At 47.9% G+C, this 26,336-nt stretch overlaps 1 protein-coding gene across 2 annotated transcripts in view; it reads left to right on the top strand.

The window, feature by feature from the left end:
• Positions 1-6,351: 6,351 nt before the first annotated feature.
• LARP1 (La ribonucleoprotein 1, translational regulator) overlaps positions 6,352-26,336 on the top strand; it is a 73,674-nt gene continuing 53,689 nt past the window's right edge. Inside the window, exon 1 of one of the 2 annotated variants that reach the window (XM_084635874.1) lies at positions 6,352-7,013. In XM_084635874.1, coding sequence (XP_084492000.1) covers positions 6,542-7,013 — 472 coding nt within the window. In that variant the 5' untranslated portion in view covers positions 6,352-6,541. The remainder of the gene's footprint in view (positions 7,014-26,336) is intronic. The other variant, XM_084635873.1, reaches the window with a different exon arrangement.

The following is a 26,336-nucleotide window of genomic DNA, read 5'->3' as shown; positions in this document are numbered from 1 at the left end:
CTGTCCACCCAAGATGAGAACACTTTTAAAAACAACACTAGTGTTAATTAAAACTTGGTAGCCAAGTGGTGTTTTAAAAAGGTGTTAGTATCTAATGTAGACAACATTTAACAGATGTCATGGTCAACCCTAGAATCTAGGTGTTGTCTAGACTCTAGACTAGGAAAAAACAGGGTTTGGGGGATTTTTTAATGCAATTATCTAACAATTTAGAACACCAGATAGCACCTAGTGGAGACACCATTTAATTCCTTAAAAAAACCTGTGTTAATGATCGACTCTGAGAGGAGAGGGACTGGGCTAGGCTACACCACCACCAACTAACATGATTGTAAAGGTGTTTAAATTGTGTCTACACTGGGCATCCAGGGGTGTTTCAAGTCATCTTAGCTAACTTGATTTAAAAAAAATACCTTTTTTTTTTTTAACTCTAAACAAGGCCTAAAGTGATAACGTGTTTTTAAATCCTGTTTAATTAAAACATGTTAGTTGGGGTATTTTAAGAAAAACACTGCATCTCATGAGACTCCCAATAAAATTGTGAGATGGCAACACTGCTCTCCCTAATGCAGCTGTGCTGGACCAGGGCAAATGGGGATTTACCCTAGTACAGCTTCATTTAGTAACTTACCAAAGTAAGCTCCTATATGGACTAAGATATCTGAAGACAATGGAAACCACCATCCAAGGCAGTAGGCCACATGCAAGGCTGGCAACTGATTGCAAATACAGTGGCTCAGCCTTGGTCTCTGTGTGTCAAGAGGCAGAAAGAAAGGCAAAAAGCCAGCAGACAGTGAGAGAAGCAGTTGTGAACATGGCCCTGAGAGGGAGCGCAGACAGGAGTTCCTTGGGGCAACAGGAGTGGCTTGAAAATCATGAGCAAGGAAACTGCCTGCTGTGGTCTGTCTCTCCTGTGCTCAGGGAAACTGGGCTTTGTGTGCATTCTTTGTAATGAAACAGGATTGTACCAAAGAAGTACCTGACTCATTGGAACATCACTTTCTCCTCTTATGGGAAACAACCTGGCAGAGCTCCAAATATTGGCTGGCCGCTCAGGCCGAAGGAATAGTATTATTGTGGCCATTCCATACACCTTGCCACAGTGCTGCTGTGGGGAGGCGGGCTCCTGGCATATGCCCCAGCCCTACTGGGTTTGCTAACGGACTGAGCCTAGTTCGGTTCCATTGTAGCACAGTCAGTCTTCCCTGCTGGGTAGTGGGGGATGGAGGAGAAGAACTCAACTAGCATCTGCGAGCTGAGGAAATAGAGATAGAACTGGAGTATGGGCAGGTTGCTAGGAGTCTGTTTACACTAAACTTAGTCTTTGCCTGCTCTGAACACAGCTCACCTGCAGAGAGGTAGAAGGAACTCTCCTCAACCAATGGGCTCAGAACATTCCTCCCTTAAAGAACAGTGATGCTTGAGAGAAGACCAGCAAAGCACAGTAATTGGACCAAGGCCATGTATCCACTTCATAGATATGTAAAAGTGGCTCCCAAGGAAGAATGTTCTCTCTCTCTCTCTCTCTCTCTCTCTCTCACACACACACACACAACACCTGCTGAACTATATTGAGATACATTTTCAAAGCATCACATGGGTGTTTAGCGATGTTGCCAATTAAAACCAATAGGAATTGCATAGCATGCCAGACTAGGCTTTCAAGAATTCAGATGCCCTGCACAGCAAAAATGAGAATTGTGGGTTTTTTTAGCCAGAAATGGGGCAAACCAAATCCCATATATGAACATCCTTGAACCTTGGGAGAAGCTCAGATTGGATACTCTGACATTTGCCTGGGCCTGTCTATCTAGTTGTAACTAACTTTCGTGATTTACTTCCTGGTTTCTTAAAACTATCCCAGAATGTGACACATACTATCAGAAGTCTCATTGCAATCCTCGAGGCTGCATCATACTGTGACCTCACAGATCTGGGAAACCCTCAGGGACTCAAGAAGGACCAAGAGAATCTCAGAGAGGGGAAAAAATGATTTTAAAGAGTTAGGTAAAACATGCCTGTGTGCTGAATGGCCCACACAGCCTGGTTAATGGAGTCATTTAGTACTTAAATCTAGCCTTCGTTTTTCATTGCTTTACAGTTCATCCTTAAGGCCAAATTCTGAAAGATTGGTGCCAAAATTGCATTAACTCACACATGATAACAGGTAACTGAGAGCACTATTACGGATTCTGAATGTACCACTTGAGCACCACTGTTTGCAAATTTGGCCCTAAAAATATCAGTGAAATCGGCAGATAAACTCTCTAAAGCCCGGCACTTCCGAGGGAATGCTGCCATTCTGTGTGCATTCTGTGCTGAAATACAGCAAAGAAAGCACAGCTTCTAGTTCTTCAAACTTCATCTTTCCACTCCACGTGGTGAGTCCAGTGCATTTCAGTGGTATTGATGGTACGTTCCCCAACTCAGCAATCGCTGTTGAGCATTAAGATGTTAGCCGCTCTCTCTCCCCCCGCCATTCCGCTTGTCCTTACAAAGCCTCACTAAGATTTAATTTAACAAACCTTATTTAAGTTTTTCTTGGAGCAGTCTCATAATGCTGCTTTACAGGGACTCAGAGGTGATCACTCGCAGAACCATGAAGACGAGAGCAGCTGTTTGGCTGGTCCACATGGGTTAGAGCAATACAATTTATCATAGACCGTCTCCTCCTATTAACGTAAGCACTAGAACAGGCAGGTAAAAGACCTAAGTGCCAATAACAGAGACACAGAAGGTGCTCTGTAAATAATATACTCTCTGTAAATAGACACAGGTTGTACAGGGCGAAATGTTTTCAGATTTTTATACTCTTACCATAGAAACTCCATAAAGCGAAAACCCAGCCATGTCAGTCCAAATTAAAAAAAACCTGCTGAATAACTAACCCGCTGAAAACCAAAGTTTGCAATGGAAATGACAGCTTACAATATAGAGGTGCTGCTTGGGTGGTAACCTCCCATCTTCTGAACATCCCGCTAAAGGAGGAAGAGACTGAAATAAAATGTGTGCAAGTATTGTGCATCCTCGTGGGTGTGTGCATGCCAGTGCAGACTTAGTTGTGTGTTTCTGTATACTGTTTTTGGGCATAATGTATGTTTGAGTGTGTCTGTCCTATATTTATTATTCGTTATTACTGTAGTGCCCACAGCCCTAGGTATGGGCAAGGACCCCAGCACGTGTGTCTACATGCTTCTTCTTTTCTGGGCCTGAAAGCAGAATCATAAACATATCATCTTTTGGTATCCAGGCGTCAGTTTTGCAGACTAAATATAGAAACAGCTGTGCCCCAAAAACACTGACAGGTAAGTATGACAGAAGCAGAAACGAGGGGGTGGTAGCATCAGCAGTAGATGCCTATCTGTCACTTGCACCGCGCCCTGGAAATAGTCACATCCGAATGGCACCCTCTCCCCGCGGGTGGGTTTGAATGACTGTACAGTGCAGAGCAGACAGATTGTTACCGTGACAAGCTTAGGTGTGGCATGGACAGGACAAATATTTCACAGGGGACTACAATGTGGCTGGAATTAAGGAAGGGTAAATAGGACCAGTTGCAGTGGCTGTAGGTATTCCTTGCAATTTTGTAGCTATAATTTGACTGATGCTTCTACCTGGACAGTCACATAGACAGGCAGGTTTTTACATGTGAGCTCTCTATATGTGGCCTCATCAGGAAGGCGTCACTTGTCAGGTTCTTGAGGATGGTGGTGGGTAAGGATTCATTTCCCTTCTCCCACAGCCCCAATGGCTTTCTCATGTGGGACCCCATATGGTCGCACCTTGTCATCCCCCTCCTGTTTATTGTTTGTTTGAAGCAGCTAGAGCAGACTGAGAAATTTTCAGTGCTGGTGACACTCACATCTGTGTCCTTTTCATCAGAACCAGACTTGGCCGTTTCCTTGCTTTTCCAGTGCTTGGCCAAGGACTTCAATAAGAATGAAATGGCTGAGACTTCATCCACATAAGAGAGAGATGATGATGATCAAATGGGGGGTTGGGGAAGGAAAAGCAAAGAAATTGACAGGGCCTTGTAATGACTCCATCTCTTGCTGGAGTTTGCCCGCTCTGCGCCAAAGATGCTCAAAGATGATCTTGGGGCACTTCTGTGCCTCTTGCTTGTCCAACCACCCGCGTGGTCTTGGATTCCTAGATGGCAACAGTGTTGGTCCCACATTCTTTTCCATTTGCAGCTAGCTGGGAGGTTGCCACCTTTTCTTACTGATGTGGACCTCACCTCAGTCACGCACAACTTGGGCACCGCTAGGTTGTACTGCTACAGTGAACTTTACTTAGGGCTGACCCTTGAGATAACTGGGAACCTTTAGCTAGCGGGGAAAATGCAGCTGATCCACATGAGCATGTTATCCCTGTGCTCCACACACTGCATGGCTTCCGGTTTGGTTTTAAACACTATTGAAGTTGTTGGTTTTAATCTATAATGCCCTATTTGTCTTAGAGACCACAAACCAGACTCTCCCCTGGGTTCGGATTCTTTTGTGCCTCTTTGGCAGCACAGAGGGGTCAGAAATCATCTAGATTTGGCCAGCTGCAAATTATCCCAATGTGTGTGTGTGGGGGGGGGAAGGGGGACACGACATATCAGCTGGCCCAGAGCCAGCATAGCTGGGTCCCACACCATTCCCACATCCAGCTCTAGGATGGTGGGACCACAGTGCACTCAATTGCCAGCTAAGGTAGATTAGAGGAACCCCTAGGACTGTTCTCTTGCCCCATGGGCCACCATGATATCTGAACTGCTCCTGACAACAGTACCTAATTGTCTCTCTTTGACAAACGCCACATGTGGAATTGAATTGGAGACCTGCATAGTGGAAAGCACAGGTCTCTACAGCTTGAGCTAAGAGCCAGGTTCTGAACTGGAGGCTGCAATGGACTTGCATGCTCTGTGGGTCGGGCACAGAAGGGGACATAATGACCAACGAGTTACAAGTACTGTTGACGGCCGGAGGCAAAACATTCTCCGTGGAGGGGTCTTGGCTATTTGAAACTCCGGCTGGGGGTCTGTTAGAACTTTAACCCCTATTGTCCTTCATAAAAAAGTGCAAAGTTCATCTCTTCATCCAAGACTTTGTCTAATGTCTTTTCTTTCCTGTTTTTGTTTCATGACTTTTCTTTCATTTTCCCTTTTCTTCCTAACAGCTAACTTTAAAACCCCCCTCTTCCCTTTTTCCCATGCACCACTACCTTGAAGCTGCAGCTTGTCGTGCTTTCAATATTCCTAGGGGTGTCTCGACTCTGTGAGCGCAGCTCCTATTATACATTAAATACCAGTTCTTCTAGATGGAAGGTAGTGCTGGAGAGAAGTAAAGCATTCCCTTAGCTATTAAATATAGAATATGGGATCGCACGAGGCTTGTCGTGAATATAGGATGCCTTGACTGAGAATCACTGCGGTATTAGACCGGTCTTGTCGGCTGTGGCAATAAAAAGGAGACAGCCCCCCACGCCATCCTTTTTCTTAGGGGTTCTTTGGTTTGAAGTCCTACTCCCCCCCCCCGTGAACTACATTAAATCGGATGGAAACAATGTGAGTTTGGGAGGATCATGGTGACAACCACCAATAACAGGTAAATTATACAGTGGTTTGAAATGTCTGGTATGGAAAATACTGCAGCTTAGTTGATAATTGGCAGAACCACCTCAAACGTATGTACCTGTATACAAGGGAGAATACTAAAGTAGGATGACAAGCTATTCAAATCCCATGCTGTATTTCCCACTCCTGCCCCTAAAAGTGTCCCCAGGGGCCATGCCAAGGGCGTGCTGGGAATAGGGAGACAGCTACGGGCTGGGGAGTGCAGGGCCCAGGAGCTTTGGGGCGGGAGGGAGGGTGACCAGCCAGCCAGCAAGTGTGGAAAAATCGGAACAGGGGGTGGGGGTAATAGGAGCCTATATAAGAAAAAGGCCCCACAATCGGGACTGTCCCTATAAAATCGAGACTGGGGGTGGGGGGGGGTCCTGGGGAGCAGCCAGGGGCCTGCACAGAGGGGAGCTGGGGTGCAGGTGCAGAGCTGGGGGAGAGGAGGAGGAGGAGAGCAAGCACCCAGGCCGGAGCAGCCCAGCCCAGCAGCCAGGCCCCCCGCAGACGCAGGCTGCCCCGCACCCCCGGGGCTCCCCGCCCCCCGCAGGCGCTGCCCCTTTAAGGGGCTCCTCCCACCGCCGCGAATTGCATCAGGCGCGTGCGCGCCGCCGGCCCGGGCCGTCCCCCTTCGGCGTGCGCGCTCCCCCGCTTGCCAAGGCGGAGCTGGCGCTGCTGCGTGCGCGCGCGGCGGCGGCGGGCAGCGAGGAAGGAGGGGGGGGTGCGCGCGCGCGCGCCCGCCGGCCGGCGCGCTCCCGTGCCAGTCGCGTGGTCTCCGTGCTTCTCCATATTGCTGCGGCTGGAGGGGCGCCGCGGGCGGGGGAGCTGGTGCAGGGAGCCCCCCCACTTGCTCCGGGCGGCGTGCGGCTGAGCAGGGCCCCGCCCGGCGGGGGGAGCGCCTGGAGCAGCAGCCGGGGGGGGGGGCGCGGCGCAGCCCAGATGGCGACCCAGGTGGAGGCTCTCCTGCCCGGCAACCGCCTGCTGCCCGCCGAGGAGCACGGGCTGCTCATCAAGAAGCCCCAGGAAGGGGCCCGGGAGAAGGGCGAGCCCCACGGGGAGAAGGCCACCGCCGAGGAGGGCAGCGGGGGCGCCCCGGACGGCGGCCCCAAGGGGGGCGGCGGCGGCCCGGCGGGGGAGCAGCCCCGGCGGAGCGCGGCGCCCAAGCCCCCCAGCATCAAGCAGCAGAAGGAGGAGAGCAACAACCAGGAGAAGGAGAACCTGCTGCAGCAGCGCGGAGGGGGCGAGAACCGGCTGCTGGGCGAGGCGGGGGGCAGCAGCGGCGGCGAGGAGGGCGGCGAGCCGGGAGGAGGCGGGCGCAAGGAATTCATCGAGGCCCCCCCGCCCAAGGTGAACCCTTGGACTAAAAACGCCCCGGTGGCCGTGGTCACAGTCAACGGACAGTCCCCCCCAGGTGGGTCCGGGGGCGACCCCGGGGCGGGGCGGGGTGCGGCGCGGTTGGGTTGGGGGGGGGGCGGGATCTCTGGTCTGCAGTACGGTGACTCTGGGTTTTTTTTTTTTTTTTTTTTTTGGTCCTCCAACCCCACCCTGCTTGGCTCCGCCGCTGTTTCATCTACCCCCTGCCTGGGGGTCCTGTCCCCGCTCAGCCCCCGCGCACGGGCTGGGGGAGTGAGCTCGGGTGGGGGGCGGGGGGCGGCCGGAGGAAAGCGTGGTCGCGAAGGCCTCGGGCTCACACACACGCTCGTCCAGGGCACACGGGAGCTGCCTTTTTTATGAAAGGCTCCCACCCCCACCCGGGGCCGTAACACAAATGCTGAGAAGGCCCCCCCCCCCCGTGTGTGTGTGTGTGTGTGTGTATATGGAGGGGGGGGAGGCTTGTTCGGAATAGATCATAGATCATCTCCCCCCCCCCCCCCGTTTAGCGTTGCCGTGTTTCCCACGTTGTGAATGCTTAATGAGTCTATTTGGCACGGGCCAGAAACAGAAAGCGCCCTCCGTGCCCTCGCGGGCTGCCTGGATTCGCGTGCCAAAGTTTGCCCGGGTGCTACGAATATCGGGACGCGCTGACGGCGACCCGGCGTGGGGAGAACGAAACGTGTCATGTGGCCTTGGAGCGTGGAGGGGGAGCCGATCGCACGCCGCCACGCTCGGCCTTCATCCTCGCCGGGCGCACGTTTTTTGGGGGGGGGTGCCCGGGGGGGCGGCGGGGGTCATCTGGGGAACGTGGATTTATGATTTCTGTAGCAGCCCCGGCTCTCTGGGAAAAGAGGAGGCTTGCAGCCTGTGGGAGCCATGAGGGCGGAGAAGCATGTGTGCGCGGGGGAGGGGGAGCGGCGCCCAGCCCAGGCGGAGCGGCCGGGCCGGGCCATGCGGCTCTGGGGCCCGGGAGGTGGTGGAGGGGGGAGGGGAGGGCGGCTGCTTTCGTGCCCAAGGTTCCACGGCGCTGTTGCAACGTTCCAGGCCGCGGTGCGGACGTTCCACGGCGGCGGACTGAGCGTTCGATCCGGGCAGCGCGCGTGTGGGGCTGGGTGGCTGCGCTCGGCGCTTCCTCCCCTTCCCGGCATTCCACTGCAGCAGTAAAGACAACGTGGTTTCTTCTGCTGCGAGCATGTGATTCTCTCTACCCCCCGCCCCCGGCTCGCCGCGGGGCCTTCTCCTCTTCTCCCCCTTTCCCGGCACGGATCGCCCCCTCTCCCGCCGATTTGCGCCCCAGCAAGAATCTGCAAAGCTTTAGAGGGTGACAGACAAGCTGTGCTGGGGGGGGGGGGGCGCGAGGGGGAGGGGATCTGCCAGCCCTCGCCCATCCCCCACTCCCTATCCGGCCTCTCCTGTGTCTGATCCAGTGCACCATTGATCGGAGCACGCTATGTCTTTTTTTTGGGGGGGGGGATTCCCCTTGAACCCCACGTGTTCTCCATTCTCACAGCGGCCCTGCGGTGTGTGGGGAAACGGAGTTCTCTTCCTCCTCCTCCCCACGTGTGCGTATTCCTCTGTAGCTTAATGCGGCTGGGCCCTTGACTCCTGTCTCCCTTGCTTTGCTGGCACGGTGACATGTAGGCCTCAATCCTTCATTTCTGTGCAGTTCCATAGCCGGAGTGCGTAACCCTCCCTTCCCAGCATTGAATCTGTGTGGAGGATGGGAAAGGGAGGGTGAATATGCTGGACAAACAACACTCTCTCTCCCCACCCCCTCCTTTGGAATAAATCCTTGGCCCAAAGGAAATTCAGAGTAGCTTTCTGGTAATCGTGCATGTTGCAATGCTGATTCTGTGGTGTAACTTCAGCCCCTCTTCCCCCAAAAGTTACTGGGGGGAGGGAGGGGTGGTTCAGTTGTAGTTTAGTAACAACTGCCTTTTACATTGTGCATTCTTACTTCCACCATTCTTTTTAGGCCAAGATTGGAAATGCTGAATGCTTTGCATTTCCTTGCACGTTGTAATAGATATTTCCTCCATCAGGAGAAATAAACTGTTTTAGCATGAAGGGAACCCCTGCCAGGAGAAAATACCGAGAATTTTAAATTGATCTCTCATTTATGAGGGCTTTTTAATTTTTCAGCCTTCCCTTGCAAACTTTAAATTACATTCCCAGCTATGACATCTGGTTTCTCATCAGTGCGTGTGCCATCATTTTGCAAAAGCAGGTACCATCTAACATGATGAATCATCATAGTTATTGATCTTTGAAAGATGGACAACTCTGCAGTATCTGCTTGGAATACTTTTTTTAGTGGGAAAGAGCATATAGGAGATAACTTAATGGTGCACAGCAAAAATCTCCATGGAGGCAAACTGCTCTAGTCTGTGAAACCATGGAATGATATAAGAATGTCTTGTCTTAACAAAGTTCTGACTGTTTTGCTGCCTCAGTTTACTACTTGTTGTATGACCTAAAGTTGATCTCCTCACACCTTCGTGCAGCGGTGAGGATTCCTAATGCTGCTTTGTTGGGCCGCATTCTGAAATAGCCATTCTCTATAGAGTTTTTAGCACTTCTAGCATTTTCAAAGTGCAGTACAAACTTTTTGTGATTCAGGAGGCTGATCCAGTTGGTTGTGATGTAAGCAGAAAAGACTTCATCTGTTACTTTCTGCGCATATCCTCTGTGTAGAGCTTTGTGAATTACAATATTTATCCTAAACTCCAAAGCTATAGGACTACAGACTTGCAGTGAGAATGGATTAAAAGTATACCCAAGGTCTGCAATAAAAGTCTTTTGACTTGCCTTCATCTCTTATGCATTAATATTTCAGGTTTTAAAGGACAAAAGACAGCATGTTTTGGAACTGGTCCTGTTATCAGGATGGGAAAATCTTTGTTTTTTCAAAGAAAAAATAATGTACTTCAAGAAAGATACAACCAGTGTTCAGCACTTGAATTGCAACACTACTAGGCTTTTCTGGAGGGGGCGGGGGGGAGAGAAACTCCACAACTTATTCTTGTGGGGAAAATTAGTTGTTGAAAGGAAATAATATTGTAACAACCTGAATTCTGTTCCACTCAGAGTATTCCTTAAGGTGTTAAACAGTGAAATTGACTAGTAGGGCATTTTCTGGAGCTTGGCAGCCTTGTCTATAGTTCACACAATACAGGCCTTGTCAATATTATTTTGCTCTTTTGCTCTTGGGGCATTGTTTGGGGTTTTTTTTTTTTTTTTTGCTGCCTATTAATTAACAGGAGGAAAAAAGGTGTTTATTTTACAAACATGGTTGTCATAAACTACCCAAATGGACAGATTCATGGCTGAGCTGCCTGATGGGCTCCATCTTGAATATATTTCCTTCATTTGTAGGTTTCAGTCACAGCAAGAAAAGTTCTTTAACTACTTGAGGTAGAGGGTTTCTTACACTCACCAAAAGCTCCTGGAAAGTTACAATGCTTGTATGCCCATTTCACAGATACATGTTGGTTAGGTAAAGTTTTAAGTTGCATGTTAGAACAGTCTTTAAAGGTCTTCCAAGCAAATTGATTTTTGCACATGTTTAATGGTGGCGTTCTAAAGCTCAAATATTTGAGGCAGTTTAAAGTTATTTTTCAAAATACCCAGAATGACTAAGAACTTACTGTAGAACTGCTTTCAAAGCTGCATTTAAGTTCTAGAAGTGTAAAGTATCCTAGACCTGATCCCTGCCAGCTAGTCTGCTTGTGTGAGCCCTTGTGGAAACCTGTGGACATCAGCAGAGGTACAAGGTTCCCTCCACATAATTGCCTTTGCAGACTTGGGGCCTTAAATAGTTTAAAAAAAAAAAATTAAACTCCATCATGCATATGCTATAAGCCAGTAGAACAGAATTAAGTGACTAAAGATGCTCTTTAGGCAAAGGTCTCTGCTCAGAATCTGAGCTTTTCGACACTGTTCTGTGCTGATGGTATTTGAATTCAGACTTGCAATACCCCTACAATTCCAGTTCTGGGCATTCCCCACACACAGTTGGTAATTTTCCCGTGTTGTATAGTGGCTTTGAGAGATATGTGTACTGGGACTCTGGCAGGATACTGTAAAGCAGGACTTACAGCAGGATCTCCAAAGGTGAAGGGCTACTGCACCTGCTGAGATGGCATAGAAGAAGTTGCAGTGAATTTGCTGAGATTCCATTAGTATTGTATGCTCAAAGTCTCTCTGCCTAGAATTTTGACTAGTTTAGTTATGTATTCGGGGAGTGACTCAGAGGTATAAGGAAGCCGGGGAAATATTTAGTTGGGCTCTTAAAGATTAGCACAATGGTAATGTTTGTCAAATGCAGGAAGACTTGTATCTGAATGGTCTCATAACTTACATGGATACTGGTAATGGTTTCTTTCCTTTTTCTCCTTATTACGGTCTTGTAACAAGATCCAGGTAATTGTAGCCCCTTGGTACACAACTTACTATGTGTTCACTGTTATAGTCTAAATAAAGAAAGTCAGTAGCTTATCTCGCCTAGACGACCCTATAATAATAGAGTGTATACAGAAGAAAGGAAAAATATCTTGCAAAGGAAAAGGGTAGTGATTTTATTTCCAGAGGTGGCTCTACACCAGTTTTAATATATAAATTTCAAAAACAATGTATCGAGATTTTATTTATCTCTAGGTAATTTTTTGGAGAAAAGGAATATGACCCGAGGAGAAACCTTTAACAAATCTCCTCCAAAAATATTTTGTGTAAATCTTCCCCCAATTGTGCAGCTGCATCGGTGTTTGCAACGATGTATGCGCTCGTGTGGACAGGGTTCATGTGTTCCTAGCACCCAGTTGTGGAAAAACTGCTGCACTTGCTTAAAGAAACATTGTATCAAGGCACTTATTGCTCTTTAAGCACTACTATATTTTACAGCCTCTGTTGGAACCAAGACCCGCTGGGTTTTCATGACAGTGCCAAAAATGGCTGAGTTCTGTCTACATTAACTCTTAATGCTATTACTTGCACTGGTGCAAGTGCACTGTTGCTGGAAAATCTGTACGGCATTTTCTAGTGTAGACATAGCATGTAGTGGTCTTTTTTTTTTTTTCGTTTCTTTTTTAATGCAGTTTCTAGCTCACTGTCTGGTGTATGCTCTCTTTCTAGCTGATCTTGATGGCCAAGTAAAGCTTTCCAAAAGACACCTCTTAGCTCCTTGTAGCAAGCATCAATGTCCGCTGACGCTTGTTTGGAAAGGGCATAAAATAATGTGTGGGTAAGCACAGCTGAGGCTCACTCGCCACATGAGAGGTGCGGGAAGAGGTAGCATAACCTTACACTGCAATTACGCTCCCTTTCATCCTTCCTTGACTGTCCGTGGGGATGCGTCCCACAAAGGTGTGGGGAGAAGCACTTGGAACCAGCTCCCACCAGCGAGACGAGACACAAGTGAGAAGATTGCTTTGCCGTTGGCACACTTTCATCTAGGTAACTCTTCATTAGACTCTAGAAAGTTAGTCACTGCTATTGTGCCGAGTAGCCAATGCTTGGTAATCCAGCACGCGCTGATCTCCAAGGTGTTGGGCAACTCTTATTCTGTTACGGCATGTAGCTGTGTAGTGCTGTTGGCTTTGTTGCAACAAAGACCTAACGTCACAGCAAGAGCTCTGTTCCCCTTGATTTCATTTCTTCTGAAATAGCCTTTAGTCCTGATCCCACAACTCAGGTTTGAGTAACTTTTTGTGTGAGGGGACTGGAACTTCCTGCCCTGAAAGGTTAAAGGGCTTTTTCTCCTCCCCCACACACCTGTGCCCTTCAGCTTTATTCTGGACCTTTGCTCTGTTCGGCACTGTTTGTTTCAGGGAAGGTTGGGGAATGCAGTGTATTCAGTGAGCTGATTCATAACCCCTTGTTGCTGGGAGTCGAGAATTCCCTGATATGATGCTAAGCTCTAGATGTCCAGTACTAAGGAATTAATTCAGGTGATTCTTATCAATCTTTGCTTTAAACCCTTCCAGCTTTTTTTGGCATTGCATCTGTGGTATGTGCAGATTGTGAAACTAGTGATCATTCAGGCTGAGATTAGCCTTGGACACCTAACTCCTTTAGGCCCATTTGAAAATCCTACCCAGTAATATTTCTGATATCCACACACACAAATGAATTGAGCACAGACATGTCTGCAACACTAAATGGGCAACAAGGGCAATGGGTTGCAGGGTTCTGTCACCCTTTCCCTATTATGATCCCATATCCTTTGGCATTCCAGTAAGTAATGTGAAATTGTATTTGGGACACACCACATACCACCCTAGACAGGGTGCAGTGACAGAGCTAAGTGGCTGAAATACAGGGCTGCCTTTTTTCAATCATTTTTGTTAAACGTTCCAAGTCTACCTCCCTTCTCCAACTCCACCAGAACTTGTTATAAGGGCAGATCAGGTGTTTTCACTTTACTGTAAATTTTTTTTAAAGGGCACAGCCACCATATTTCCAGCTGCGGATAATGCCTGCATCTGTCAATAGGGTGACTTTTTTTAGGAAGTTCTGAACCTTAGTGAAAAATTAAACCTAGTACTTGCCTAACTCCAGACACTAGACACTTGGTAGGCTTTATAAACAGAAACTTAAGCCTCATAATATTCCTGTGGGATAAGTATTGCCCCCATTTTACTGACAGGTAAACTGAGGCATGGATGTTGTCTTGCTGAGGGCCATGCATTTAACCTCTAGGAGAACTAGGAAGAGAACAAGGTCTCCCAATTCTGTGCTCTTTTTAAACCTCAAGACCTCAATGAATCCGGATACTTGGGTTCTAATCCATTCCTAGCTCTGACATACACTTCTGTTGTGGCCATGGGGGACACTCCTGCTTCCCCCCCCTCCCCCGTTTTAATATTACAGGCTCTCATGCCCAAGGCTGTATGACCAGCTGCTGAGTGCTTAATGGTTGCCATATTTGCTCACCTATATGTCGGTTTCACTCTCTGCAGCTCTAATTCCGACTTTGGTATGCAACTGAGGCTCTCTTGGGTATGGAAGGTGTGCTGTAAAACCATGTTCGTGAATCCCCTGGGCAGGCTGAGCAGTTACTGTAGAGCTGAAATCTTCTGTCGTTGATGTGCTAGGATATCTCATTGTTATGCTGGTAGCATGAAGACTCCAACATCCGCAGACATCTCCTGTGCTGTTACCTGGCCTAAAGTAGAGGTGTGGATGCCTTGTGCAAATGTGTGATCTTCCACTTCTTCGTGTTTCCATCTGCTTTTGCTGTGTGCTTCACTTCAGATCGGTGTTTTGGTCCCAACTTTGTGTTCTCTGAATCCAAGGGTTAAAATTCTACTGAAAAACTATGCAGAGCTTTGTACCTGGTGAGCGTATTCCCAACCGTAAATCTGGGGAAGCTACTGAAGTAGCTGAAGTAAAATCCGGTAGCCAGTGATAGTCTCATGACCGCTTAGCAGGTAAGCGAGGGGGAGAGTGCAGATGAGAGGTCTGTAACAAGTTAATGTGACACAGCAAGAGCTTATTTAAAACAGCTGTTTGCGTGTTTGAACATCTCTGGTCAGAACAAATGGGAGCTGAATGTGGCTGTCGAATAAGCTGGGTAGCAGGGTTCTTTGCAGAGGGAGTTTTGGCTCATGGAAGGTGTCTGTGTGTGTCAGAATGGCTGCTAGGTTGAAAAGCTGTCCCAGCCTAGAGTGAAAATTGGGATTAGCCTGTTGGAAAACTGGGTCTACTGGTGGCTGTACTGAGACACTGCAGGGTGTATGGCTTCCTATGCCTGGCTTGGTAGGTATGGTTGTGGAGGCTGGTTTGTGGCCATATTCAGTGTCAACATGTTTCTAAACACATGGTCCATCCTTTAATTGCAAGTTTTCAGAAAATGTCACTGCCGTGTTTTTCTGAAATCGTAGCTGGGGTTTCCTCTTAATTTGCAAAGAGCACATCGTTTGCACTGTGATGGGATGGCTTGTGGAGGACTAGTGTGGACCGATGCCTGCACGGGCCCCTTCCCAAGCAGGCGAATGTCTGCTCTGGGGGCTGGAAGGCTGCAGCATGCCAGTTCCAAGACAGCTCTGAGCTGTTGAGGGTTATAATGTATAAAAACTAAAGGAGTCTGTTCTTCGCCACCCAGCCCTTCATTGTATTTTGATTAGTCCCTGTCACGTGGGGTAGGAACTCTGCATGCAGTGCCAAAGCAACGCTGACTGGATTAGGAACTCGGTTCCCTCTAAACTGTGTGGCCACGCACCAGCCTATTAAGTGCTGCACGGGCACTCAGACTACGACACGGAGAGATGCCTTTCCCCGCCAGCCCCAGCCCCGGACCTGCCGCGGCTAGGGGAGAGGCGCCCTTCTCCCAGCCCTGGCCCCAACCCAGTCCTGGCTCGGACCTGCCGCAGCCAGGAGAGAGGTGTCTAGCCCCAGCCCTGGAGCTGCTGTGGCGGGGAGAGGTGCTCCCCTCATCCCCCCACACCCTACCCCAGCCCAGGTGCTGCCATGGGGTGAGAGCTGGGGGGAATCCTCTCTCCCTGCCGTAGCCCCGGGGAAGCCTGCACCCCAAACCCCTCGTCTCCAGCCCCCACCCCAGAGCCCACCCACCCCCAACCCTCTGCCTGAGCCCCTCATCCCAGGCTCCACTCGTCTGCTCCGGCTCTGAGCCCCCTGCCAGGCTCCGAACCCCTCAACCCCAGCCCCGCCACATGAGTTTTGTTATGTGCACCAGTATGGAGGTGATGTCACATACCATGTCCATATTGGTGCACATGACAAAATTCTTTCTGCACATGTGTGGGGGAAAAACTAGTGGAATCCTGGCTAGGGGTATTCTGTTACGCAAGGAGAGGGAGGGCGGCTGAGAATTAGTGACCTTGGTCTCAGACCTGTACCTTACCTCCAGATTGGTAGCTGATTAATACGGCTTTGTTCCAGAAGTTCACTGCAGTGGGAATTTCCCCAAAGCTTTCTTGCATTTGGGGTGCTGTCGGACAACAACATGGCTGGCAGCTGAGTGTACTTTAAAACTTAAAATGCAGATGATTTTCTGTCATCTCTTTTCTGATCCTTTTTGATCTCCACTTGGAAATGATGAAGAGCAGCTGCCACTGCAAGACCTCCCTATGGCTTTGGACACTTTTGGACTGGGTGATCTGATAGAATCAAATCAGTTAGAAATGGAAAAGACCCGTTTAATGCAGTAGTTCCTGTGCCCTGGGATTTACCATGGGGAGCATGAGCTGATGCTGGCAATGTCAGCAGTTGCCGCAGTTAGACTAGTTCCATTGATTTAGAAACATAGGGTCTGTTTTTCTTTTTTTCAGCCTTTGAGTAGGTATGCTGTATGTGTGTTGAATGCCAGCATTGTGAACTTTGCATGTGCTTTTGGGTATGCACAGTCAAGTCCCTGATTTGCACATCATAGTATCTGAATTGTGGTGGATGGTGCAGTGCTTTAAAAAGGTGTAGCTGGTGTGATTACTCTCCCTAGCCATGTGTGCCTACTTACATTCCTAGCTTCCTGTCCTGCGGTGGTGGAGTGTTGGTAATCGGTAGAGGCGGGAGACTTTCTGTGTGGGGAAACTTGGGTTATTGTCAGTTTCCCGCTCCCCTGGGGTGAAGGTCATGGAGGGGGAATGTTTGATCTGTTGCTCAACAGTTACCCTTCCAGTCAAATACAGTGGTGTTGGCTGGATCTGAAAAGAGTCTGGTGTAGGATGGGCAGGATGCTGACTGCTCGGTATGGGTTTGGGGCTGTACGCAAAGAGAAATTTGAACTCTAATGGCATCTGTAGAAAGTGCTGGGAAGAGGTTGACCTTCATGCCAATTGTAGACTCTTATCTTCTGCTCTTTGGTTTGCCAGCTGGGTATCTTGGGGTTAAAGCATCAGTCTTAACTTTTGGAGGGTTGGGGAAAGACTAGGTCTGGGTCAAGGGTACATTTGGAGCACATTTTTTCCAGCTGAGCAGTGATGTGTGCCCCTCTCTTACAGAGTCACTTCACAGTCCTTGGTGCACTGGCAGCGGACCTGTGCAACAGAATAGTTTATTGACTAATAAACAGTTGTGGAAGCCCTTCTCCTTCCCAAGTTGGTGAAAAGACCCAGCAGATTCTCTTCTGTCCTCCCTGCCCACCACCTTCCCAGTAGTAGTAGAGGTTTTTTTGAACTCGCTGTCTAGTACCTGTATGAACGTAACATGTTTTTTAATACTAGATGCATTACGCTGTAATTTAATTCTGTTAATTAAAACTTGGAGCTATTCTAAAAGGTTAAAAGGCGAGTGTGGAGAACATCAAGGTTCTTAATGTGTCCGTAAAGTATGTTAGGAGACAAAGTTACAGAATTTCCAGAAACCTAGAGGAGAAGAGGAGTGGGTCAGGTTGTTGGTGATAGCGACTAGGTGGAGTTGCGTGCTGTAAGAGGGGCAAAGTTTGCTAAACTAAAGCTATGGGAATGTGAGTAGGACATATGATGATGTGATTCTATACAAAACTGGCTAGTTCATTATTGATTTCCCCCCCCACCCCCTCGAAGTCTTCACAGTGTTGTGAATTCAGCACATGGGGGGGTTCTTATTCCAACTGTAGTAAACGTGAAACCTGCTGGTCAATACTGCAAAACGGTAATTAGTGATTACCAAACCTAAATGTTACACTAATCTGGCTCACTATGCCTGAAGGTGAAGAAGTTGAAACAAACAAGTGATTCAGTGGAGTGAAGTAACGAAAACTGATTTATAGTTTTAAGTAAAATTCAAGATGTTAAGTAATGAGATGAAGGGATTTGTGCTCATCTCCAAAATGAGCTGCTTCAGATTCTTCATGGTCAAGTGGAACATCAGCTATGGAATTGGAAGAACAGGAACTTCGAATTTGTTCCTGCAAGCCAGACACTTTTTATACCACCATGCTAGAAAGGAAGCCGTGATGGTATCTTCAAGTCCCTGTTCTAGGCCTTCCAGCTTCTCATAAAAATTAGCTTAATTCAGAAGCGATGTCTGCTCGTCTTTGAATCCCCCAACAGGAAAAAGATAAAGTATCATAAAAGCTACTGAAAAGTAAAGACTTGAACTTGATCAGAAAGTTGCAACTTTCTTCTTCTGTGATAACGTTGCCATCCGTGTAGCACAAGATGAAGTTTTAAGACGTGACTGAAGCACTTTGAACCTGTCTGGAGCAGTATGTCCAAGGAACACTCAAGTTGTGTTCAAGTTACTGCAAATGAAGAAATGGCAGAAAAATTAAAGCAAAGAACCAAAAGCATAGAGGATGACGTTAATGGAAGATAGTTAGTTGAACATGAGAAATGACTTGGTCGTGGCCACCATCAATACGGGAGGGAAACACATTCCTACTTAAAGCTGTTCCTTTTTACCTGAAAAGGAAATGGCAGAATATTGTGCACAAGTCACTTTCTTTGCTAGAAAGGCAGAGAAAAATTAGATCAGGGATTTCTTTGTCATTTGCACGGACAACGAAAATAAAAACCCTGTAACTTTTCACAGGTGCAATCATCACTCTGAACTGCTTAGGTGTGGGTGCCCTGCATGCTGTCTAAACCTTGACAGAGAAATAATACATCAAAGTTCTTAAACCATGTTGTGGAAGTTCAGAAATTCCACCGTTGGCCTTACAGTTGGTTGTGTGAAAAGAGGATTATTGCGTCGGCTTCCCAACAACCTTTGCAATCGTGCATGGGAAGATTGTGTGTGTTTTTCATATGCATCATAGTACAATACTTGTGTTGACATTTGCACTGATGGTGAGAAGGAACTTGATACAAATGTGGCCCATATTTTAAGCAAGGGCCTAAATTTACAAAAGCAATTTGAAGGAGATTTCAGAGGGACTTGACAGATTATAGGCTGATAACCCTGCAGTTGAAGTCTCAGTGGAAATCTGGCTTGAACTAATTAACAACAATAGAACTGGAACCACACAAGGACAAAATGGAGAAATAATTCAGAGATACTACAGAACTTGGTTTAAAGCCGAACCAGAAATCACACACAAGAGGGAGGGTTATCCGAGTCCTTGTCTCGACCTGAAACTTAGGTAGACCTTGCTGCATGGCTTCACGCCCCTGAGAGACAGCGTTGAGCTGACCCAAGCCCTGGTTATAGATGCTTGCTAGGCCAACAGAAGATTTCTCACCTCTCGGGGGGTGGTGGGTGAGATTTACTACAGCAATGGAAAAGCACCTTCTGTTGCTGTAGCAAGTGTCTCCAATGCTACAGTGGCGTTGTAGCACTTTGGGGTATCGGTAAAGAGAAGCACAAGTGGTGGTTGTAGATGAAGGTTACTTGGTTGCCTTGCCTGCCTGAAAGTCCCGTTGGCTTTCCCACCCCCCAGTTATGTTTTGAGAAAGTGGTCTTTTCACGGGTCGTGCAATGAGCTCTGCCCTTTTCGGCTCCTGGGCAGGTCACTGGCAGAATACTAACTGTCTACTAGGGATGTTTGGAAACATGGTCTGATGCCAGCCGTACCAGTGGGTCTCACAGACCGTCCTAGGCCATGAGATGACCATGGTACTTTGGTTTTGGGTAATTGGCTGTGCTTATGAACAGATCTTAACTCTATTTGGATGCTGGAAATTAGCCACAGGGATTTGAGCAGTGATGTAGCCAGGTGGAGAAAACAGGGGGACTGGAGATGGGTTTAAAAAAAAAAAAAGCACCATCCGGTTGTACTCGCCTGGCGGCTCTCCGGGGCTTCGGCAGCGCTTCGGCGTCGGGTCCTTCGCTCGCTCTGGTCTTCGGTGGCACTGAAGGACGCCTCCCCCCGCCGAAGTGCTGCTGAAGACCCGGAGCGAGTGAAGGACCCGACGCCGAAATGCTGTGGGGGGGGGGGGAGCGGCTACTGCCCCCTAGCCACGCGACTATATTTGAGATTGGAAGATTCCCTTCCATTCAGCCCTGTTTTTTCTCCCCCTAGCCCTTTCTAGCTGTCTCCTTGGCAAGCCTTCCTTTTGGCATCAGAGGGGTGGGATAAATCTCCAGAGTTTACCCGCCACTGAGGCCCTGAAAACCACTGGATTGGTCCTAAATTGTCCCTTTTTATTGGGAATAGCCGTGGCGGCCTCATAATTTTGTTTCCTTTTTAATATGCAGTAGTACGACCAGTGTGGCACTTTTGTTTGTTCTTTTTAAGGCAGTGTTATTCCCCCTTAGGCATCCCTCTCCCCAGCTTCCCTACAGGGACCGCCTTCTGCTGACCAGCTGGATGGCTGCATGTTTCAAAGGGTATCACTTCAGGCTTATGGGTGATTAAAGGACTGAGGCAGGGAGCCGGGCCACCAGCTGCTTCATGGCAGTGGTAATCGGACATTCCTTTTCTCTTGCTCTTCCCTCTAAGCTGCCTTATACTTTCCCTGCAGCTTTTCAGCTCCTGTCTTGATAGAGGGGCACTCTGTTTCTGTGGCATGGGCAGCAGGGTTTTACTGCTTATCCAGTTTGCCAGGTCTTATCGGCCCTGGACTGGGGGAGGGGTTAACTCTGGGAACATCCAGTGTCGGTACACTCCAGTACAAGAACTGATAAATGGCTGGGAGAAAAAGCAGCCGTGACGGTACGGTTACTTTCTCTTGGGCATGTGCTGGGATTACAGGGTTATCTGTTTGGAGACACCTTAATGGAATCAGTGCAGCCCCTAGAATGCAGTGGAAAAACCTTTGTCTTTGCTTTGCCTTTTCCTCATCAAGGCTTTTATAATTCACTTCTCCGAAGCTTGGGGTGCATAGTGCACTGTGGGTGAACACCTTTTATACTGCTTGCCAGAATTGCAACTAGCCTCCATTAGCAAATGGTCCTAAGTAAACATCCACCCCTGCACAGTGGTTTCCCTCCTGGAGTGGCTTTGAGAAGATCACCAGCAGGGGCAGTAAGAGCTAAGGTGAACAGACAGCAAGTGTGGAGAAATTGGGACAGGGTGGGGGGGTAATAGGAGCCTATATAAGAAAAATCCCAAAATAGGGACTGTCCCTATAAAATTGGGACATCTGGTCACCCTAGTAAGGGCTTATCTCTGTTTAAAAGTTGATTCAGATTAAGGTGGAGGGTGAGTTTAAAGCACAATAGCTATTCTTGTCATTCCATATGTGGACTCTCATTCTGGAATCCCAGTGGGCTAAGCTAAACAGGATTTTGGAATAAGAGTGTCCACAGGTAGAGTTGTTCCAGAATAGCTGTTCCTGAATAACGGCATGTGTAGATAACCCCTCCGTTTCAGAGGTGAGACCTCCCCTGCGTAGGCATATACTCCTATTTAAATGTCTGACTTTGGTTTGAGTACCTCAGCTGTTCTTGGCTCTCGGGAGGTGGACTCAAGGAAAGAGGTAGTTGCTGAGGAATGCAGGAATGACACCACAAAGTCCTTTCTAGATTAAAAACATGTCCAATAGATTTGATCCTTTTTCTCTCCTACTCCTGCATTGTCAATAGGAAATTGGTAACGTTTTCCAATAGGTAATTGGAAACCTGTGCGCTGGTATAGACTCTTCTAATGGTATGAATGACCACGTTGGCTTTGAACATGGGGCTGACAACTTGAGAATTTGCATGTGTGAGAATTAATCCTCCTTTCGAGAAGGCCAGGAAATAAGTGGGGGATCCAGCAGTCCCCTGCAAGTTCTGACAGACAATGAGGAAGGAAAGGGGAGAGATTTGGGAGCAGCTGGGAGGTTTGTGTGGTTTTAACTCGAGTGCAGACACTGCCTTCACTGTTTCAGTCTTGGTGTCCAGGCCAAGATGGTGGCCCTACCATGACTGAACAGAGGGCTGAGGCTCTTTATTCAGGCTGCTTTTCACCTCAGGGCAATAATCTGAATTTCAACTGTCAGCTAAGGGTCAAATGTACTGTGTTTAACATCCTCTGAAAATTTTAAAATACTTTGTGATGGTTCTCTTCCCCCCCTCCTCCCCCCACCCACAAGACTCTTCAAAATTAGGGATGAATTGGATGGAACCTTGCGCTTCTGTGCCTTAAATCGACCCTGCCCAAGACTGCATGGCAGGCGAGTCTCTGACATGATGGAGGGGAGTGGGAAACTGACAGGGAATCCAAAAGGAAATGAGTCGGTTACGCTAACCTTTAGGGTTTGGGTTTCGGGCTTTGCCCTCTGCCAGGCCCTGCCCCCCTGTCGATTGGGCACTGTTCTGAAGAGGTTTGTAACATGCTGGCACAAACCATGCTGCTGAAGTAATTAGGGATGTAAATGTAGTTTAAACAGGTACTTTTAAAAACAATTAAAATTATATCTGTTAACTATTTAATCGTTAACACGACGGGGGTCGGGGTCGGGGGCTGCTGCCAATCTGTTTTAAATGTTAACTGCAATATATTAACAGTAAGATTAATACTTATCGGTTAACCGTTTAATATTTTACATCCTTAGCAGATGATGATTATCTGTTCCTGGCTCTCTAGGAGAAGCAAAGTGGTATTTATCCAAGCTGAGGTGGTACCCTGAAAAAATACTGACGCTCACTGCCTATTTGTAGAGGGAGAGTTTGTTTGTAACTTGAAGCTTCTCTGTAACTGCATTGTTAAAGGTTGTCTTCACAGCCATAAGGAGTAGGAACGAAATCAAATTTAAATGCAATCTATTCTGCAGAAAATAATGGTCCTGGTCACCACCTTTGCCAGGGTGCTTCCCACCACTCCATGGGATTTTACTTCCAAGTCCCTGTCCCAGCAAGGCAGTGCAGTCCAAGAGAGGTGCTTTTCTGTGTCTTTCTTCCTTCTGCAAAATGTGGGTTTAGTTACCAACCAGGCATATAGCGAGGACAAATTAGGTGGTGTGACGATGTAAAGTGTGTAAATGCGAAATACTTACTCTCATCCTTATGGCAGCTGACACTTGGAATGTGTGTGGGTCTCTGTCGCACTCTTGTATGATGCAGGGACCTTATAGCCGTGCCACCTGCATGAGGTGTTGCTATGCTGATGTTATGGCAGGCCCCAGGTACCACCAGGTGCGTGTGCCTTCTAGCGGGGACACCCAGGTGAGATAAGGTGTGTTAAGATTTTCTGCCCTATGGGGTGGAAAGGTAACGGCAAGTCTGGGAGCCTGTGTAGTGTACAGAACTAGCCTGTCTCTTCCCGTAGCGTAGTTTGTGGCAATGTTGACCAGGTTGACGGTTACAATCATGGATTGCAGTAATAACGAGTCGGTGTGTTCCTCTTGCATCAGGCCTAATGAGCTTCTCTTCAGCCACTCCCATCCCCCAGTTTCTTCTTCATGTTCTCTTTCAAATGGATCCCACTTCTCTGGATTCCAGGCAGAAGGGAAGGAGGAGGACAGACACCAGGTGATTCAGGCCCATTGTGCTATAGCTCTTACCTTTCAGCTAAAGTGAGTGGAAAGCAGACACCAAACAAGGGTGTCTGAATTTGGCACCAGGGTGCCAACGGAGCATAGTGACTGTTCTGAACAAGCCTGATGGGCAGCTTGCTTCTGCAGTAAGGAGGGGAGTAACACACAGAATATGCCTGCCTTTTGTAATGCACGTTTGCAGATTGGGTGTCCTCCTGGACTTGTCAGCTTCTTCTGGAGGCCAGAGAGCAGCACTGGCGAAGGGCCTTTTTGACTCCATTTGTTTTGTTTTCAATGCCCTATTGCCCCAGGTCTCATACAAGCTCTTTCTATTTATATTTTAAAAAAAAAAGGCAAAAACCAAAACCTGCAGACAACAATTGGGAATCAGTGCCCTCCCCTTCCCCCACCACACGCTAAAAAGTAAAGATCTTCCTAGATTGCTTAAATTTTATAGCACTCCCATCAGCCCCAGGTCTCTGGTGCTGGCCACTGGAGGTGTGGCCAGTTTTGGTGCTGTGTACAAACATTAACAGATACAAGATGCATGTGTATATGCATGTCCATACATTTATACATCAGTCTTGTAAGTGATGTGGAGTGCCCTTCCTAAGCTCTTGCTAGTTACAGTGCTGGCTTTCCATCATTGATAGCTCATAAACTAGGGATTAGTTATCCTACACTCCTATCATAGAGGCAAGCACATAGATAACTGCATTGGTTGGTGCAGTATAAGACCCTGAATAGGGTAGGATATCAGTTTGCTTGGCATCTTTGAATGCCCACTTTGGCATGGCTGTTGCTACTAAAAAGGCATCCTTGGTGCCTGCAATGATGTAATTCTTCTTTTTGAAAGCCGGCACTTGGGCTGTTGTGGCCCCTAGCTGAAAAATCCGGTGCAGGTGCAGAGGAAGGGGAAGGAAATGTGAGGCCTAAATTTCCTGGTGCTTCCTCACTTCGCAGGCGTCAGGATGTTGTCCACCCACTACTTGCTGATTATTTGTCCTGGCGTGATGTGGTGTGGCACAAGCGTGTTGATCAGGATTGCAGACATCTAATTGTATCAAGGAAAAAAATGATGGCTAGGAAGCCTGTCTGGGTCAAACATCTTGGTAAGGCCCTTGCCGTTTCAGATGGATGTGAAAACCTGGAGATGTCTCTGTATTTTTGTGCTTCGTGTTTTTAATCTACCTTGTGTGTGTTGGGAGGTGGGCTGGCAAGGGGAAGTCTGACTCTCCCAGAAACCTCGGTTTGGAAATCTGCTAAGCATGCTCCTCAGAGAGCAGCCTCTGTCTTCATCTTTGACCTAGCAGCCACCTGCGTTTGTGCTTGCCTCCCCTTGTGGCAGGTGTGGAAAAAGAAAGTGTTGCCTGATTTAGACTCTTCTGGGTGCATGAGGTGCTGTTCCTAATTGGCAGGCTAATTTCTAATCTTGTCAGTTGTGCTTGAAGGAAGGAGCTGGGGAAGGTGCATCCCAGAGGGATATCCTGTCAGGCAGCCTTTGGCTTCCCATGCCTCAGGATTGCAGATGTCCTCCAAGCAGGTTGCTATTCAGCTTTGCAAATAAACAAGTGCAGTTGACTAATAGTTCTGTGGCTGTTCTCTACCGTGGGCAGGAGGAAGATGCTGTTTGTGTTCAAAGTCTGGCTCTTCGCTCTGGGAAGCTGAGTTCAAGGCTGCCTTTTAGTCACAGGTGAAATGAGTTTGGTGTTCTCAGCTTCCCTACAGATGAATGGCTGCAAATCAAGGGGTACTGAGAACTGGAAAATGAGGAAGTGCTGCAGCACAGATGCCATTTCTTTGGCAGAGTTGTGCCAGGGCAAATGTGAGCGACGTCTGCCTTTTGCCATTATTCTGGCCATTATTCTTCAAAGAGCCCTTATTCTGAAGGGGCATAAATTGTTGGGCAATTCCTGCCACCCACCTGCTCAGCCAGCCATACAGCAGATCGGATTTAAAATTGAATGGCCTAAACAGTGACCAATATGGCAGATTTCTAGCAGGACTACCTAACTTCCTTCCAAGTGCAGAAGTGGGACTATGGGGGGGGAATCACTACAAAATAAGCACGACTTTTCACATCCTCTGAACAGTGGTGACTATGGCAGTGGTGGCTTACCTAGTTTCTTGTTGGTTCCAGTCTGTTCAGTCCTCCAACATCTAGTTCAGAAATCAGGTTTACAGGTAACTTAAGCGTTCAGCTGTGCACCTCATAGGATTGCAGATGGGTAATTGAGCACATGGACAGTTCTGGTCCCTTTATAATCTCAGTTCACTGTTAGTAATTGTGCATGCAAATTTGATGTATATTTTGCACTTCCGTGGTTTTAAAACTCTGTCCCCCAGGTGCCTTCTGGTAGAGAAAGGACAAGGTGCCTCCCTTGATCCTGGATTTGTCAGTGTACAGTAATGTGTTCATGAAGGACAACCAAAAACCATACACAAATAGTAACACCAAGCAGGGCTTTCTGCTGCTCTAGGTGGTACTTACAAAGAGGAATGAATGGTGCTGCTTAAATGGTTTTGTTGTTCTACTTAGTGGGTCAGTCTGTCCTGTCCCTTTCTCTGTCAAGGGTTTCAGTCTACCGTGGGCTGGGAGAGCACCGTATTTAAAGACACTGAGCCTACAACTGAAGAGGCAAATTGCTGCTTGAACAAAGGTGGCAGCCTGCGGGTTTCTACACACTCTGGGCTTTGAGGGCATGTCTTGGTCTACTGCCATGAATGCATTTTCATGCACACCACCTTCAAGTTGCAGTGGGGGAGATTTAGGTTGGATATTAGGAAAAACTTTTTCTCTAGGAGGGTGGTGAAACACTGGAATGTGTTACCTAGAGAGGTGGTGGAATCTCCTTCCTTAGAAGTTTTTAAGGTCAGGCTTGACAAAGCCCTGGCTGGGATGATTTAGTTGGGGATCGGTCCTGCTTTGAGCAGGGGGTTGAACTAGATGACCTCCTGAGGTCCCTTCCAACCCTGATATTCTATGGTTCTAGAAACTGAAGATTTGGAGCCAGTGGTTCCCTGCCCCATCCTTATCCCCAGTGCTGAAGTTCCCTCCTGCCCACTCTCTGGGATTACAAGTG

The sequence above is a fragment of the Lepidochelys olivacea genome (assembly GCF_965140295.1).
Source record: "Lepidochelys olivacea isolate rLepOli2 genome assembly, chromosome: 8".
NCBI classification, from domain to species: domain Eukaryota; kingdom Metazoa; phylum Chordata; order Testudines; family Cheloniidae; genus Lepidochelys; species Lepidochelys olivacea.
The sequence above is the reverse complement of the archived record's forward strand: the minus strand, read 5'-3'. Positions and strand labels throughout refer to the sequence as shown.